This window comes from Cynocephalus volans, chromosome 15, assembly GCF_027409185.1.
Source record: "Cynocephalus volans isolate mCynVol1 chromosome 15, mCynVol1.pri, whole genome shotgun sequence".
NCBI lineage: Eukaryota > Metazoa > Chordata > Mammalia > Dermoptera > Cynocephalidae > Cynocephalus > Cynocephalus volans.
This window is the reverse complement of record NC_084474.1, coordinates 78037248-78054844: the sequence shown is the minus strand read 5'-3', so window position 1 is coordinate 78054844 and position 17597 is coordinate 78037248. Positions and strand designations below refer to the sequence as shown.

At 33.5% G+C, this 17597-nt stretch overlaps 1 protein-coding gene across 2 annotated transcripts in view; it reads left to right on the top strand.

Moving 5' to 3' along the window:
• The window catches only part of TMEM65 (transmembrane protein 65), a 64178-nt gene extending 60215 nt beyond the window's left edge, over nucleotides 1-3963 (top strand). For both annotated transcript variants that reach the window (XM_063079825.1, XM_063079824.1), the window contains one exon: nucleotides 1334-3963. In XM_063079825.1, the coding sequence (XP_062935895.1) occupies nucleotides 1334-1435 (102 nt within the window). In that variant the 3' untranslated portion in view covers nucleotides 1436-3963. The remainder of the gene's footprint in view (nucleotides 1-1333) is intronic.
• The last annotated feature ends 13634 nt before the right edge of the window (nucleotides 3964-17597 follow it).

Here is a 17597-nt window from a genome sequence, read left to right as displayed (position 1 = left end):
AGAGTGATACCTTCTAAAATTTTGACATAATGAAAATGACAGGTTTGACTATTAATATAAAGCATGGGCATACTGTTACCATCACCACCACTGCCACTAACAACCACAAAAACTCCCAAAATAACAGAGTTGAAAAATTTTTGTGCAAGCTATTGTCAAACATTGAGGTCTGCTATTGAAATTTGTTATAAAAACTGTAGGATCTGGTAGATAAATGGACAATGTATAGGAAAAATTCTGTTCAAGACTATAGATTATGTAGCTATCATAACATCTGTAAATATTTGATAGAACTTATTTGTCTTTCTCTGTATACCTAACTGGAAGTTCCTGGAGGACAGAGACTGCATCTGATTAGTCCCTATCTGCCTAGTGCACATAGCACAGAGTTTGGTACATAATAGATTCTCAATAAATGTTTGTGTGATGAATTAAAACTTAATTGAAAAGTGTTTAAACTTGATAATTGTAGGAATGCAAATTTTAAAAATAATTTACAAAGATAAAATTTTTAAAATTTTCATGATATATGTGAGGTTGCAGAAAAATTGGTGTGCATATATACATACATATATTGAAATGTGGATATATGTGTGCAGTTTTGTCAAGTGTGGACAACATGACAACACATATGAAGATGCACAAATATTAATATTATTTTATTTCAAAATAAATCATTGGGAAAGAACTATACACAGAAGTGTTTGTTGTTTTATCACTAATAATGATGAAAAGGTAGCAATGGTTTTATATGGTAAAGAGAGCTTTAAGTAAATTATAAATTCATCAATTCAGTGGAATTTAGGTCTTTATATTAAGTTTATGGAGCAGTTTGGAAAAGAATTTACTGTAGCATGTGTGGCTGTGGGTGATGAAGTGAGGCAGGCAGAAAAGAAAGATATGTTTACATAATGAATATATCTACATATAATTAGGTATACATGAGATAAATGTTGAAAAGGAATACAAATCCAAATATATCAAGAGTTACTGGTGAGATTTTTTTCTTGCCTTCCTATCTTCTGTTATTAAAATATATGCACAGTTTTTAAAAAGTATTTTTCTATTTGAATATTTCTTTGATGTTATTTTTATGGCAATTTAAAAAATTTCTTGGTTGCTTTGAACTTTAAATATTATTTGTTCAAGGACATTTTTGTAGCTTATTTTTATATTTAATATGTTCTTATTTCTAGTTACTATGATCAAAAGAAATGCAGACACAGTTGAATTTTATAGTACATAGTAATTGTGTGTTATCATAGATATTAAGCAAGAATACCTTTTAGGGATATAGTAACTTTTTAAAAAATGTTCTCTTTTATTTCCTTAGGGCAAAGCTGTTGGGGTGACTATTGGCTGCATTCTAGGAATGTTTCCTTTGATTTTCTTTGGAGGAGGTGAAGAAGATGAAAAACTGGAAAAGAAAAATTAATTCTCTTAGAATACCCATAAAAAGATGTAAACTAATGTACCTCACTTGTTAAATATGCTGTCACAACATTTAGGAATTAAGACAGTAACATTGTGTAGATATGGGATCAAATAGTTCAGCATGTATTTTGGAAAACACTAACTTATTGTGGCTTGGTGTTCTTAGGACGTCTTTTTTAAAAACTGTTCAGTATCATTTTGTGTAAATTGTTGAAATGCTTTTTCATCAATGGCAGTCAACATTTTATCTTTTCCTTCTCTTTCCATATGTCAAAATATTATTTAAGTATCAGTCATTGATGTACTGTACTGACTTGGGGTTTGCTTATTTGTTACTTAACATGTGTACATGCATGAGAGCATTTTTTTGTTGATGTTGTTCCCTGATAGTAACAATTTAATCTTAGGATTTTCCCAAATTACTTAAGATGTTTAATATCAGTTGAAGATTTTTTTATTCTCTTTTTGGCAACATCAATTTTGTACTGTTTCACAGTAAACATTTATAATCATATAATTTCAGTCATTTTCTTAACTCACATCTATGCAGATGCAGATTTTAAGTATATATTATTTTAATTTTCTGACTATACTGTCTTCACAGGATGAGCAATTATGTGGTCTCCCTAGTACATAAAACCACATATGCTAACAAGAGTTCTTATCTCTAGTTGATTTTTTTACCTTTAATTTCCCGATTTTGAATAATTGCATCATAGATTCTGACTTCTGAGGAGAAGAAAATGATTATTTTACTGTCTTTTAAATGGGGATTGCAGAATTAGGGTGAACTAAAGGATTTGACTTGACTCTTGGAAATTAAGAGGCTAAAAATTCTTTTTTTAGAAATGTGAACTGTCAAGAAGGTTTATGGTGTAAGTGGTGAAGTAGAAGTGATATTTGAAAGGTTAATGAGAAACAAATTATATTGTTTTGTAAGGATTTATTTTCCCCCAAAGTATCATCATCTTATCTGAATGGAATGAGTCTGACTATTTCATACTCATAATCCTAATCTTCGTTTTATCTTGTTTAGTGAATTTTATTTTTTGATAATTTATTTTGGGGTGAAAACTAAATGTTTTATATTTTGCTTTTTTGCTATGTAGTTTAGCCAAAAGTTACATGAGGAAAAATCCTTTTTCCCGTTTTTAGTCTTTTTTTCTTTTATAATGTTTCAAGCATGTTCTAAATTAAAGTTACTTATTTGTCTTCTATATCTGACTTAAGTATTATCACGTCTGAATCATAAATTTTAATTTTCTGAACTCTCGAAATTTTTAAGCATGTGTTCTGTTACACATGCTAAAAAATAATTACTTGTAACAGAGTAATTAGACACATCATGGAGGAGAGGAACTGAAATTATTGATGTTGCTAAATTGATACAAAAGAAGACAAACTTGTAGGATGGCTGTATTTATGACAATCTTATTTTGACGTTTTATTTGCACATAACTACTTTGAGCTCTTATTTTTAGAGAAGTTATTTTTTTTCCACAAGGCAGTTTGTCATAAATTCCTATGCACTTCAGAATGATTTAATGCTATCTTTTAACTGTAGACTTTGAGAGAAAAAAGAAAATACACCATATAATACAAAAATCAATACATAACATTCTTATTATGCATAAATAATATGAGCATTCTCACTTGGTCAATTCAGAATTATTGAACTTGAGATCTTAAACATAATTATGGTTTGTATCTTCCACATAATAAATACCGCACACAGACACCAAAAAGAATTTTTTAAAATTTCAGACTTATTGAGTTTATTTCAGGATTAGAGTGGTTTAAATTTTTTTCCCCCTTTGGTAAATGTGTAAGTGCTTTTGTCCTTAACTTGTACATTGATTGCAGTCTTTTCTGTTTTCTAAAAAAAAGTATTTTTATTGTGGTGCTTAACTTTTCTTCTTATTAATTAAATCCCATATCCAGAAATCTTGTCTGTGAGTTTAGAAAGGGCTTTTGATTATTGGTTTCCTCTTTTTGCTCTTGAAAATAATTCAGTTATACAGAATCTGTCAGTTTAATTGAACATCTGCAGAATTACACAAGGTGTCAAAACATGGAATATGTAACCTTCACAATGAAAGATATTTTAATTTATGGGCACAATAAAAACTTGAATCATTCAGGTAATTAATTTTTTTAAAAATGGAGCCCTGTTGTCCTTAACTGAAAGTATACATTTTTTCCAAGATCTCGTTCTACCCTAGTATGGTGCTTTGCACAAAGTGATTTCTGAAGAATGATGTCGACTTCACATGATCATTGTTCCATGTTACTTGCTACAAAGAACCTTATATCAGACTGAAACTGGAACTCTTTGTTTCTCATATTAGCACAATAACTGCAGTTAAATGCAACATAAGCTACTTTAGTATTGTTCGAATTGTCCATGTATTATGATTTATTGACTTGTCAATGCATGTAAATTGAGTACATTTTGTTGCCACTGTGTGTTAAATGGTGACCAATGTTTTTACAAAGGAATTGAACAAATATCTTTTAAGAATTTTGGAATGTGGTTTTGATTTTGAAATTTGATTTTCTTACTAATATCAGAGGGCCTTAGTTATTCTGTCACTAAAGGAAATAGAATTAATAAATGCAGATTTGTTACAAGGTGGTAGCAGTGCCACTGACAAAGTAAATGAAACTATTATCATCTCCCTGAAATCTACACTTGAGATACAAAATAACAGAGTATGAGAGGAGTGATCTCACAGAAAAGCTTTAGATAGAGAAATTGGCATAAATCAAACTGATGGGTATTTACAGCAGAGATATCCAAGCCATTTACATAATAATGCCTCATTTACTTTATTCTTTTTCTTTAGAAGGTAAATTTTGGAGGCAATGGAAGTTTATATTTTACATCAAAAGTTTGTATAAATCATTTTCAAGTGAATCTTACAAATTTTAGAATTATATTTTCTTGCCATCTTAAAATAGTATATTAAATATAATCTAACCTTTTTCTTAGTGGCTAAGCATCATCTTCATGGACATTATTATTATGCTGTAATGCAGTACCTTTGGTATCTAATTTTTGTAGTTTTTTATTTTCCTCCCATGTTTTTGCTGTTCTTGCTTCTGGCAACTAATTTTAACCCTTTAATCTTCTTTCATAGTTGTATGGACTTAGAAACTAAACAGCCAGTCTTATCATAAATTGGGAAACATGAGAAAATAGGCTATGGAGCTTGAGCGAGATGATAATGAAGATGATCATGATAATCGTAGTGATAACATTAGCTATTTTTTATTGAATACTTATTTTTTGGTATATACTATAGTATACACATAATCATGTTTAGTCACCTTAGTAACAACATTAAGTTGGTGCTATCTTTATCCCTGTTTTATACTGGATGAATTGAGGCATGGACAAGTTAGTTTGCCCTATGTCACTACTGCTAAGTGGACTGAAATCCAGCTTTGTCCTTGAGTAAAGCCTATGAGTAAAGCCTAAGGTTTGTTGTGTGCTTAACTACTGTGCAATAGGGACATCAATTGCACGGACTTTCTGAGGTCTGTTCTCTGCTTAGTTTCCTTTTTACCTCCAGATTCATGGAGTCATTTTCTTGTCTATAACCTAAAGGAATTGTACTTATAATCTCCACGTTCATTTAACAAATCATTCATTTTATATTGCATACTATTTGCTAGGAATAGTTCAAAGCACTGAATGAACAACCAGAATATCCATCCATCATGATGCTTATTGTGAGGGGTTTGGGGGTGTCCATGCGTCGGTAAAGGAAGAGAACACAAGCAAATATACACTTAAGTATTTTTTATGTCAGATATTAGTAAGTTCTATCGAGACAAATGAAACAAGATAAGGGGGATAGAAAGTACCAGTGGTCATAAATGGGGGTGGTCAGGGAGACCTGAAAGAAGCAAGAGCATAAACAATATAGGTATCTGTGAAGAGAAGGTATTGTGCTAGGTTCTAGAAAGTTGATAAGAAAATCTCAGACATATGGAATGTATTTCACTTTGGAATGCCTTGTCAAATGTTTTCTTGCTTGTTTTGTATTACTAATGTTGTCTGGATTAAGCCTTAAGATTAAAACTTACTCCTTGCATATTTACTGACAGTAGAAGAAAATGGTCCAGAAGCATGGGGAAGTTACCCTGGAATTCAAAGTCTGTAGATAATCCATCAGCAGATAATTTAAGGTTTGCTGTGTACTTATAATGAAACCTTACTAACAGATCACTTGTTTTTACCAAAGCAATAAGTGCTATTGGTGTATGAGTTGTAACTAACACTTACATTAGTTTTTTCATCTCTAACTTTTAAAAATGGAGTCGTAGTTAAAGCAAGGACATGTAATATTTGAGTTTTGAAATTTCAGGACTTTTGGGGTCTTATGCTGACAAGTATATCGAACACATGGTGTTTTGTATTGGTTTTCCTATAAAATTTTATGACATCAAACGTGCATGCCATTTATATGTCCAAATAAGTTTATGAATTAAAGAAGTTTGAAGGCTGGTCAGTTGCTCAGTAGGTTAGAGTGTGGTGTTATAACACTAAGGTCAAGGGTTTGGATCCTCATAACCAGCCAACTGCGGGAAAAAAAAAAATTTAGAAAAAAGAAAAAGTTTGAGCACATTTTTTTTATTGGCATGAAGATTAAAAAGCTGGAGTAGGCATCTAAGAGATACATAATTTCCCCATAACAAGTTAAGCTTTTTGGTTAAATGAATGAAATGTGAGAATGATGAAGAGTTAAACATAAACTACTTTTGGGGGAAGTTGGAGACAACCATCAAAAACTGTAGGATAAAGCAATTTTCTGTGAGAATTGTGAAATTCAGTAGAGACAGTGTTTTCTAGTAATATGAAAGCTGTACACTTGTACCGTGCTTTACCATTTATAAACTTACAAAGATGCTAGAAATATATGGGATCTAAAAGAGGTAGTTGAGTCAAAGTTGTGAGGTACTTTAATTAGAATTAAGGTTTTTCCTTCTTGAATGCCAACCCCCAGACCCCAATTCCTCCTCTGCAGCATGTTGGTTCTCCTGTATCCCTTTCCCTTATGTGCCTTTCTTCTCTTCCTTATTTTTTTTTCTTCCCCCAACCTCAGACTGATGGAAATATAGTTTTTAGAGTGCATTTTATGTCCCGCACTATTACTTTAAGATCATGTGAATCAAATATTCTCTCTATTCTTCCGCATCCCCACTTGGGACGAGGAGAACAAGATCTAAATTAATTTAGTTTGTTCTTTTATTGTTAACAGCTTTAACTGTTCTTTCTAACATATTGGCTCAGGTAAAGAGCCCACATTTCATAAGGAGAAAAAGATCTGACTGTGCTTTAAATGTCAGCTCCACAAAGGATGGGATCTCGTCTGTCTTGCTTCTCTATCCTTAATGCTCTGTACAGTGCCTGGCACGCAGTAGATGTCCAATAGTTATTTGTTTGATGAGTGATCATTGCTACCCACATCACTATGATTTTCTCTCTAGTTTCTCGACTTCTGGCTTGATTCCCAACCCATTCTGTATCAGTACTAAAAAACTATATCACTTCCTATGTCATATTCCATATCACTTCTGAACTTTATCACATTTTGCTTCAGGCAGATTGGTTAATCTTCAACTGGAAGTTCTCTAAGCCATTGTTTATAACAGATAATCAAACGCTGAATAGAAAATACAGTATCTATATACATTCCCTGTTCTACCAAATATCAAGGAAACAAATACAGTCCACCCTCTGTATCCGTGGGTTTGGCATTCATAGATTAAACTATGGATGGAAACTATTTGAAAAAAAATTGTGTTTGTAGTGAGCATGTACTTTTTTTCTTGTCATTACTTCCTAAACAAATAGTATAACAACATTTACATAGCATTTACATTGTGTTAGGTATTTTAAATAATCTAGAGATGACTTAAAGTATATTGGGACTGGCTGGTTAGCTCAGTTGGTTAGAGCATGGTGCTGGTAACACAAAGGTCAGGAGTTTGGATCCCTGTACCAGCCAGCCACCAAAAAACAAATAAGTAAATAAATGAATAAAGTATATGGGAGGATGTGCATAGGTTATATGCAAATACTATGCCATTTTATATTAGAGATTTGAGCATCCATGGACTTTGGTATCCAATCCCCATGGATATCAAGGGGTGGCTGTATTCCTTTGGCTGTTGGTTTGACATGATTTAGTCTTAGCGAACTTGTGTTGGGAGCTCACAGTTACCACTTTTCTTTCAGTTTAATCAGCTCCAACTTTCCCCCCTGAGGATTAACATCAAGTATACTGGTCTACAATTTTCAGAATCTATCTACCCCTGTCTCTTTTTCCTTAACATGGCATTATTTACCCAACTCTGGATTTAATGGTACTTTTACTATTCTGATGATTTCCCAAACAGAGTACAGCTTTGTGATTATATCTCAAATTCTTTCAATAGCATTAAACAGATTCTAAAACTTTTGGCCTCAAGTACCCCTCTACACTGAAAAAATATTGAGGTCCCCAAAGAGCTTTTGTTTATGAGGGTTGCATAAATATTTACTGTTTTAGAAATGAAAACTGACAAATTATAAAAATATTTACTAATTTATTTTTAAATAACAGTAAAGCAATTACATGTTAACATAAATGCATTTTTTTTTAAATTTTATTTTGTCGATATACATTGTAGCTGATTAATGCTCCCCATCACCAAAACATAAATGCATATTTTATGAGAATTAATTTTCAAAAAGTAATTTAGTGAGAAGAGTAGCATTGTTTTATATTTTTTTGCGTATCTCTTTGTCTGGATTAATAGAAGACAGCTGGATTCTCATCTGTTTCTGTATTCAACCTGTTAGAGACATTGTTTTCTTTGAAGTAAATGAAGAAAATTCAGCCTCACACAGATAGGTAGTTGTAAAAGGTAGGAATATTTTAATAGCATTTTTATATGTCTGTAGATTTATTCTTAGGCCCTGTACCAAAACTAAACAAGGGGTAGTTTCGAAAAGGTTATTTGGAGTGTAGAATCTGAAACCATATCTATGAAATTTCGCATTGCGTTACATAAGAATTCATTGGTCTACCTTGCACCTTGAAACTTTTTGCCATGCATGATTTTGTAACATCATGCGTTTGGCATTTGGAAACTACTGACCCACTGAGTTATGCAGATCTTCCAAATGTTAGTACACTTTGCCATATAAAATTTTAAAAATCAAGTTTAATATGACCAGCAATCTTATTTTAAAAAACCCCACCAAACTCCGAAATATTGAGAAGCTGTCAAGTTCAGGTGGCAGATACACGTTTTCTAAAATTCTTATTTTCACTTGAAAGCTTAAGTTTTATCATTGGCAGCAAATATTGTTAGTTTTCCTTAATATCTGTCAAATACACACATCTAAATAGCTAGTTTATCCCACAACTCAAAACAGCCTCACAGTGCTTTAGCTCAAGACAACCATATTTTAGTATCCCCAGAAGTGCACTTTTCCCATTTCTTCATACAGAATACTAAAAAGACATTTACTTGAGTCAAGATTTAAAATAAATATTTTTCATTGCCTTATGAAGGACATTGAGTAAAACTTTTTTCCTCCCAACTGCAAGTGCTTTCCAATGAAGAATACAATGACTACTCATGCCTTGATTCATTCTAAGATGCTGGTGCTCTTACCCACCATTGCTTTTGCACCATTGGTTAGTATGTCACTATAGTGAAAAAGATAAATAATGTCTTAATATATTATGAAAATCTTTTGACCTCACAGACTCCCTAGAAAAATCAGAAGTCTGCAGACCATACCTGTACACTTTGAGAATTACTGCCTTGAACTTTCCTAATTAGTTTAACTTGGGTTTAGCTGTAAGTAACAAAACCTCAAAATAATGGTAGCTGACACAAGATAGAAATTTATTTCTCATGCAAAATTATTGTGGCATGTTGTCCAGGGCTGCTATAAGGTCAGAGGCCATGATTCCCATCCTGCTTCAAAATGTACAGCTTTTATTCTTTTTTTTTTCTTTTTAAAGATGACCGGTAAGGGGATCTTAACCCTTGACTTGGTGTTTTCAGCACCATGCTTACCCAGTGAGCTAACCGTCCATCCCTATATGGGATCCGAACCCATGGCCTTGGTGATATCAGCACCACACTCTCCTGAGTGAGCCACGGGCCAGCCCCTACAGCTTTTATTCTTAAAGTCAACTAAAATAGCTGCTTCATTGCAGCCATTACACACACACTCTACCCATGAGGAAGGAACTAAAAAGAAAGGTAAAGGGTTCGAACCAACCTTTAAGTTGCCACATGTCACATCTTATTGGTGAGACCTTCGTCACATAAGCACGCAGAGCTAACAGAGAAGCCAGTAAATGTCTTCATTCTGTATGGCTGTGTGTTTAGCCAAAAACTAGAGGAAGAGAAATACATCTTGGTGGACAACTAGCTGCCGGTCACAATCCACCACTTTGACTACCAAGTATTCATGCCTCATCTTGTTCCCATTATGAAAAATATCCTTCCACAAGGGCGTGGGCTCAAGTTTCCATGCAGTGACTGCATTTAACTCTGGAAATGTACCATTCTCTCTGTCTTAACGTGGCTCCTTGGTATCGGATAACCTACAAATGAAAAAAGTATCTGCCCCTACACATTCAGTATGCAATAATTTCTATTCAGAAAGGGAAAGAAAGGCCAACACAACTGTCCCTAGTTCCTAGCAATTGTCAAATCCACCAGCAGAAAAGCTAGATAAAATATAAAACTCATTTAATTGAAGGCAGTAAAAATCTACCCAAGGCAAGACCCCAAAGAATAGTGGACATTTTAGAGGAGTGAGCTGACTTCTTTGGCTGCTTTTAGCTTGGGGGCACTTGTTAATTCTGGCTGCAGGCAAGAGGCTGGTAATTTTAGTTCTGTACTTTTAAAAGCTTGCTTCTAGGGGACAGAAACCAAGAGTAGCCGTATGGAGGAGCCGCAGGTATGGGTGATTTCCCCTCAGAAAATTTGCAAAGTTGTGAAGCTGTTTATGACAAGACAAAATTAAGCAGAAAGCCTCATAAAGCAAAGATTAAAATATAGGATTTGCCAGAAGGAGGGCCTCTGGAGAATATCCTAGATAAACATTAGAAAACTCTGAGGGCTAGTGGCAAATCAAATATAGAATAAACCTTATACAGAGATTTTCAACCCTGCCTTGATTTATCATGATTCCTGGTTGGGTCAAGGCAGTCACTTTTTATTGCCCTAGCAGAAGGATGATACCACCAGAAACTTGTAACATTTTTATATATAATGCATACAAATTAAATGAATATTACAAGACGTGCCAGAGGACAGGACCACATGGCCAAAAACTAAGAGAAAAAAAGACACGAAAAGTAGACCTACAGATGATCCAGATATTGGAATTAGTCGATAACTCGAAAATAACTATGACTATGTTTGAGACAATTGTGGATAAAACATAAGGCAAAGATTTTCATCAGAAAATTATATATATGTATAAAAAGGCATTCTAGGACTGAATACAGTATCTGGAATTGAGAATACATTATATAGATGTAATAGTGGATTTGCACAGCAAAAGATCAGATTAGTGAACTGCAAGGCAGGTCAATAAGTAAATACATTGAAGCATGTATTGGAGGCATGTGAACACAATGCAAAGGCTTTAAAATGAGAAACTGGAGTCTCAGAAAGAGAAGAGAGAGAATGGGGCAGAAGTAACATTTGATCAACTTCAGAAAACTAAAGCAGGACAAAGAAAAATAGAGTCACACTTAGGCACATCACAGCTAATCAACTGAAAAGTAGATGAAGAAAACATCTTAAAGACAGCCAGCGATGGGGGGAGAGACATTATTTTCAAAGAAGCAATGAAAGGACTAACAAGTGACTTCCCCCATAGAAACAATGGAAACCAAAATGACTATAGAATAATACCTTTAAAGAGCTTACAGAAAATAACTGCTGATTTAGAAATTTATATCAGCAAAAATATCCTTCAAAAATGGAGGTGAAATGAAGCTGTTTTCAGACAGAAAGTGAGAGAATGTGTTGCCAGCAGGGTTGCAAACACTAACCAAAAGAAAGCTGGTGATGTTATACCAACATCAAAGTAGACTTTAAGGTTTGCCTTCTTTCTTAATGCTATCTTTTTATGAAAATAAATTCTAATTTTAAGAAAGTCCAATTTATTTATTTTTCTCTCTATTATTATTGCTATTTGTGTCCTATATAAGAAATCATTTCCTACTCTAAGAACATGAAGGTGTCCTATAATGTTTTCTTCTAAAAGCTTTATTTTACCTTTCACATTTAGATCTGCAGTTCATCTGGAATTGATTTTTATGTATGGCTTGGGGCAAAAGTCAAAATCATTTTCTGTATAGATATTTAAATTGACTTAGTATCATTTATTGAGAAAACTGTCTTTTACCAATAGCTGTACAGTGCCGATTTTATAGTAAAACAAGTGTCTGTGTGTAGCAGGCAGAATAATGTCCACCTGAAAGATGTCCATACCCTATTCCCTGGAATTAGTGAACATGTTATATAACGTGGCAGAGGGACTTTGCAGATAAAATTAAAGTTATGGCCTTAATGATAGATTATCCTGCATTATGAAAGCAAAAGAGGAGAGTAAATTACAGAGATGCAGCAGAAATAGAGGCAGGCATGATTTGAAGCATGAGAGGGAGTCAACTTGCTGTTACTGGCTTTGAAGATGGAGGAAAGGAGCCATGAACCAAGGAATGTTGGCAGCCTCTAGAAACTAAGAACAGCCCTCAGCTGACAGCCAGCGAGGAAACAGAGACTTCAGTCCCACAACCACCAGGAAATAAATTCTGCCAACAACCTGAATTAGCAAGGAAATGGATTCTCCCCTAGAACCTCCAGAAAGTAACACAGCCCCAGGAACACCTTGCCTTTGGCCTTGTGAGACTCTAAGCTAAGAATCCAGCCAAGCCCCCTAGACTTTTGACTTACAGACCTGTGAGTTAATAAATTTGTGTTGTATAAGCCGATAAATTTGTATTGTTTAAAGCCGATAAATTTGTAATAATCGGTTATGGCAGCAATAGGAAACTAATACCTGATATATGTGAGGTTTTTTTGTTTTCTTTTTTTGATTCTCTTGCATTGCTCATTTGGTTATATTTGCACCAATTAATCTAACCTTTAATGTCTTAATTAATGTAGTTTGAGATCTGGTAGTATAAGTCTTTCACCTCTTTTTTTTTAGATTGCTTGTGCTCTTTTTGGCCCTTTGTGTTTCTCTATAAAATCTGAAATCAGCTTGCAGAAACTCAGCCTACCTCCCCCAAATTCAAAGACAAAAACAAAAGTAAACATACTGGGATTTTTTATTGTAACTGCATTGTATCTCCAATTCAATCTGGGAGACTTGACGTTTTTACAGTATTGAATCATCTACTCCACAAGCATAATTTGTCCCTCCAATTATTTAGATTGTCTTTAATTTCTCTTAGTAATGTTTTATAGTGTTCAGTGTAGAAAACTAGGTTTCTAGATTTATTTCTAGGTATTTATTATTATTATAAATGGTGTCATTTAAAAATTTGATCTATTTATTTATTGCTTCTGTATAAAAAAACAATTTTTATATCAACCGTGTATGCAATGACCTTGCTAAATTCACATAATATACCAATAGCTTATCTGTACATTCTTTCTTATTTTCCACATATACAACCAATAACCTCCTAATTGTCATCATTTTATTTCATCTTTTCCAATCTTTTGCCCTTTTATTTACTTTTCTTGACTTAATACTTTGGGTAGGCTTACAAATACAGTTGGTAATGAGCATTCTTTAAGTGTGTGGAGGGGGAGTGACATCTCAGAGTAAACGTTTTCAGTATTTCACTGGTAAGTACAGGTTGAGCATCACTTATCCAAAATGCATGAGTGTTTTGGATTCTGGGTTTTTTTCTAAGTTTGGAATATTTGTATGATGCTTAACAGTTCAGCATTCTTAATCCAGAAATTCAAAATCCGAAATGTTCCCATGACCATTTCCTTTGAGCATCATGTCAGCACTCAAAAAGTTTTGGATTTTGGAGCACTTTGAATTCAGATTTTTGGATTAGGGATACTCAATCTGTATAGTATTTGCCATTGATTTTTTTTTTTTTTAATAGATCCCTCTTATCAGATTAAGGAAATTCCGTTCCTAGTTTGGTAAGGGTTTATTTTTAACCATAAATGAGTGTTGAATTTTATAAAATGGTATTTCTTTATCTATTGAGATAATCAAATACTTCTCTTTTTAATTGTTATGTGGTAAACTATATTGATTTTTTTTAATGTAAAACTACATTTGCATTCCTAGTATGAAGCCTACTTGATAGTGATTTATTATTCTTTTTATATGTTGATAAATTAAATTTGCTAAGATTTTTCCCAGGATTTTTTGCATTTGTGTTCATGAGAGAGACTGACCTTTAATTTTCCTTTATAATATACCTGTTAAGCTTTGGAGTACCAACTTCATAAAATGAACTAAGTGTTCCTTATTTTCCTATTATCTGGAAGAATTTTTGCTAAGATTGATGTTACTTCTCCCTTAAATGTTTGGAAGAATTCACCAGGAAGGCCCTCTGGGCCTGGAGATTTCTTTATGGAAAGATTTTTATTAAATACTTAATTTTTTCTATATATATATATATATATATAGGATTATTCATGTTTTTTCATTTATTGTTTTTGTTCTGGTAATTTGTATTTTTCTACAAATTTTTTCATTTCATTAAAATTTTTAAGTTTATGAATAGTTCTTTATAATATTCTATTATTATTTGATGCCCTTCTTTTAATTCCTGATATTGATAATTTATTCTTCTCTCTGTTTTGAAAGTCTTCATCTCCTTTTGGTTCACCTTACTTCTGTGGAGCAGTTCTCCAGGTAGTCCCCTGAGAGCCTGGGGTTGTTCACTGGGCTTCCTTCCCCAGTTGATTCTCAATATCAATCCTTGTTTCTTTTATACCATGAGATGGCCAAAACTCTGCTTTGCTTTTCAGAGGCTTTTTTTCCATGCCTGATTTCTTAGTGTCCTGTCCCAAACAGCTTCAGAATTTAGCAAATCATTTGAGGAGACACCTGGCCAAGAATGTCCAGCTCAGTTTTCTCCTTTCTCATCATTTTCCTGCTCTCTCAATTCTTTGCTTTTCTCTAGCTCCATGAAACTTCCCAAAGTTCTCCTGACGTCTCTACCTCTTAGTAGCAGTACTTTGCCTTGGCCCTTTGTATGGATCCTCAGCCTCGTATCCCATGCCTGGAACTGGCAAATGCTCTAAGGAAAAAAGTGGCTGTGAAAAGTTGTTTTGTTTCTCAAGTTCCCAATTTGCTAGTTTTTATCATATTCAAGTTTTGTTGTTTTTTTTTTTAACGGCTCATTTTGTTGATCTCTGTGGGGGTATTGATCTATAGAAAGCTACTACATCAGTAGTTTTCAACTTGGGGATGATTTTTCCCCCTCCCCAAAGGACATTTGACAATGTCTGGAGACATTTTTGACTGTCAACTTGGGGTAAGTGGGGGATACTAGTGGCATCTAGTGGTTTAGGCCAGGGATGCTGCTAAACAACTATAACAGGACAGCACTTCATAGCAAAAAATTATCTGGTCCAAAATGTCAGTAGTTCCAAGATTGAGAAACTCTGCATTACAATGTTTTGATTCTCTGATTTCAGATATTTTTCTGATTTTACATTTAAAAGATCTTAAGTGGCTTACAAAAGGTATAAATTCAAGTTGATGATCAATGAGTTAAATGTTAGTTGAAGAGAATAGGCATGGGATTCATTAGTTCATCCTTGTTTATCCCCCTAGGACATATAGAAGATAACCTGGTAGAAAATATATAGTTAGAAGCTAAGAGTATTGGTCTTAATTTCAGCTGAGAATTTGGGATATGTTTAGAAGTTATTTACACACAGATATTAGTTGAAACTATTGTAATATATAGATCTTCTCACTTTGTAGAGCATAAGAGAGAAGGGCCAAAGACAACTCTAAGGGTGGCAGGAGAGTGGGCTGAGGAGGAGAAACCATTGGTGTTTAAAGACCCAATTTCTCTATATGATCATCTCAGTAGAGTCAAAAATTCATTGACAAAATCTAACAAAAACTACATACTGAAAGAAAGTGAGCCAAAACACCGGGTACTGATCAAGCTTTATTAAAGGAAAAGAATCCACCGGGCTGCCTTCAAAGTGGAGGACAGCACCAGGTGTGGGGATGGGAGAGCTTATATAGGGTGCCAGGGCTGGCTCATACAATCAAGGAGGGGCATTATGCTAATACAGAAGCTATGCAACCATGGTGGAGAACTGCACCCTTCCAGAAGCAAAAGGGTTTCTGTTTCTCAAAAATCATGAGGTTTCTCGTAAAGGGAAGCGGGGAGGAGTTGGGGCCATTTTGTGCTTGGCCTTGCCTAAAATGGCGCCGGTTAGGTTCAGAACCTATCACACACATGATAAAAACTTTCAGCAAACTAGAAATAGAAGGGAGCTTTCTCAACCTAATAAAGTGCAGCTGTGAAAAACTTACAACTTGCTCGTCATGCTTAAAATTAAAGACTAAAATGCTCTCTAAGATCAGGAACAAGGCAAAGGATGTATGCTCTTACCATTTCTATTTAAAATTGTACTGGGTGTTCTAGCCAGTGCAATAAGGCTAAATAAATAAATAATATCCAGATTAGGAGGAAAGAGATAAAACTGTCTTAATTTGCAGATGACAAAATCATCTATGTAGAAAATTCTGATTAATCTGCCAAAAAGCTACCAGTACTAATAACTGAGTTTCTCAAGGTGTCAGGATATAAGATCAATTTAGAAAAATTCAATTTTACTTTTATATAGGAGCAGTGAGCAATCAGAAATTAAAATTTAAAAGTAGTATCTAAAATAAATATTTAAGAGTAATTGACAAAAGATATGTGAGACTTGTTCACTAAAGAGCAGAAAACATTGCTGGGGTAAAGAAATCCTAAATGAATGAAGAGACATACTGTTTGTATATTGAAAGACTTAATATTGTTAAGATATAATTTATCCTCTAATTGAATTATGTATATTCAATACAAACCCAATCAAAATCCCAGCAGGCTTTTTAAAGAAATCGCCAAGCTGATTCTAAAATTTATATGAAAATGCAAGAATCTAGAGTAGCCAAAACAATGTTGGAAAATAACTAAATGGAGGATTTATGCTATCTGATTTCAAGATTTGTTATAAAGCTACAATAGTCAAGACCGGGTAGAAATAGACAGTATATGGATCAATGGAACAGAATTTGTCCAAATGGGACCAAGTATATGTGATGAATTGATTTTCAACAAAGGTGCCAAGGCAATTCAATGGGAAAATGATTGTCTTTACAGTAAATGGTGCTAGAACAAATAAATATCTATATAGAAACAAACAAACAAAGCAAACCACAACCAAAAAAAAAAAAAACTTTAACCCTTACTTCACACCAATATACAAAAAGAATTTCAAAATGGATCATAAATGTAAATATAAGAGGTAAAAGTATAAAACTTCTTGAAGAAAACATGAGAAAATCTTAGCAACCCTGATTTGACAAATGTTTCTTAAATTGGACACAAAAAGCAAGAATTATAAAATAAATAAGTAAAACGGACTCAAGCGAAATAAAAAAACTTTTACTCTTCCAAAGATACTGTTATGAAAATGAAAAAGTAAGCTACAAAATGGAAAAAAAATTTTGAAAAATGCATATCCAGGAATGGACTTCTATCTAAAATACATAAAAGTCTTATAAATGAATAATAAAAATACAAAAAATAAAAATGTGCAAAAGACTTGAACAGTCACTTCACCAGAGAAGATACATGGATGGCAAATTAGTACATGAAAAAATGCTCACCATTAATAGTATGAAAATAAAAGTCAAATCCACACCCACTAGAATAACTAAAATTGAATGGTTAAAGTTGAAAAAACTCACATCAAGGGCTGACGAGGATGTGTGACAACTGGAACACACACTGCTGGTAGGGATGTAAAATGGTATAACCACTTTGGAAAACAATTTATCAGTTTCTTAAGAAGTTAAACATATGCTTATCATATGACCTAGCCATTCCACTTCAAGGCATTTATGCAAG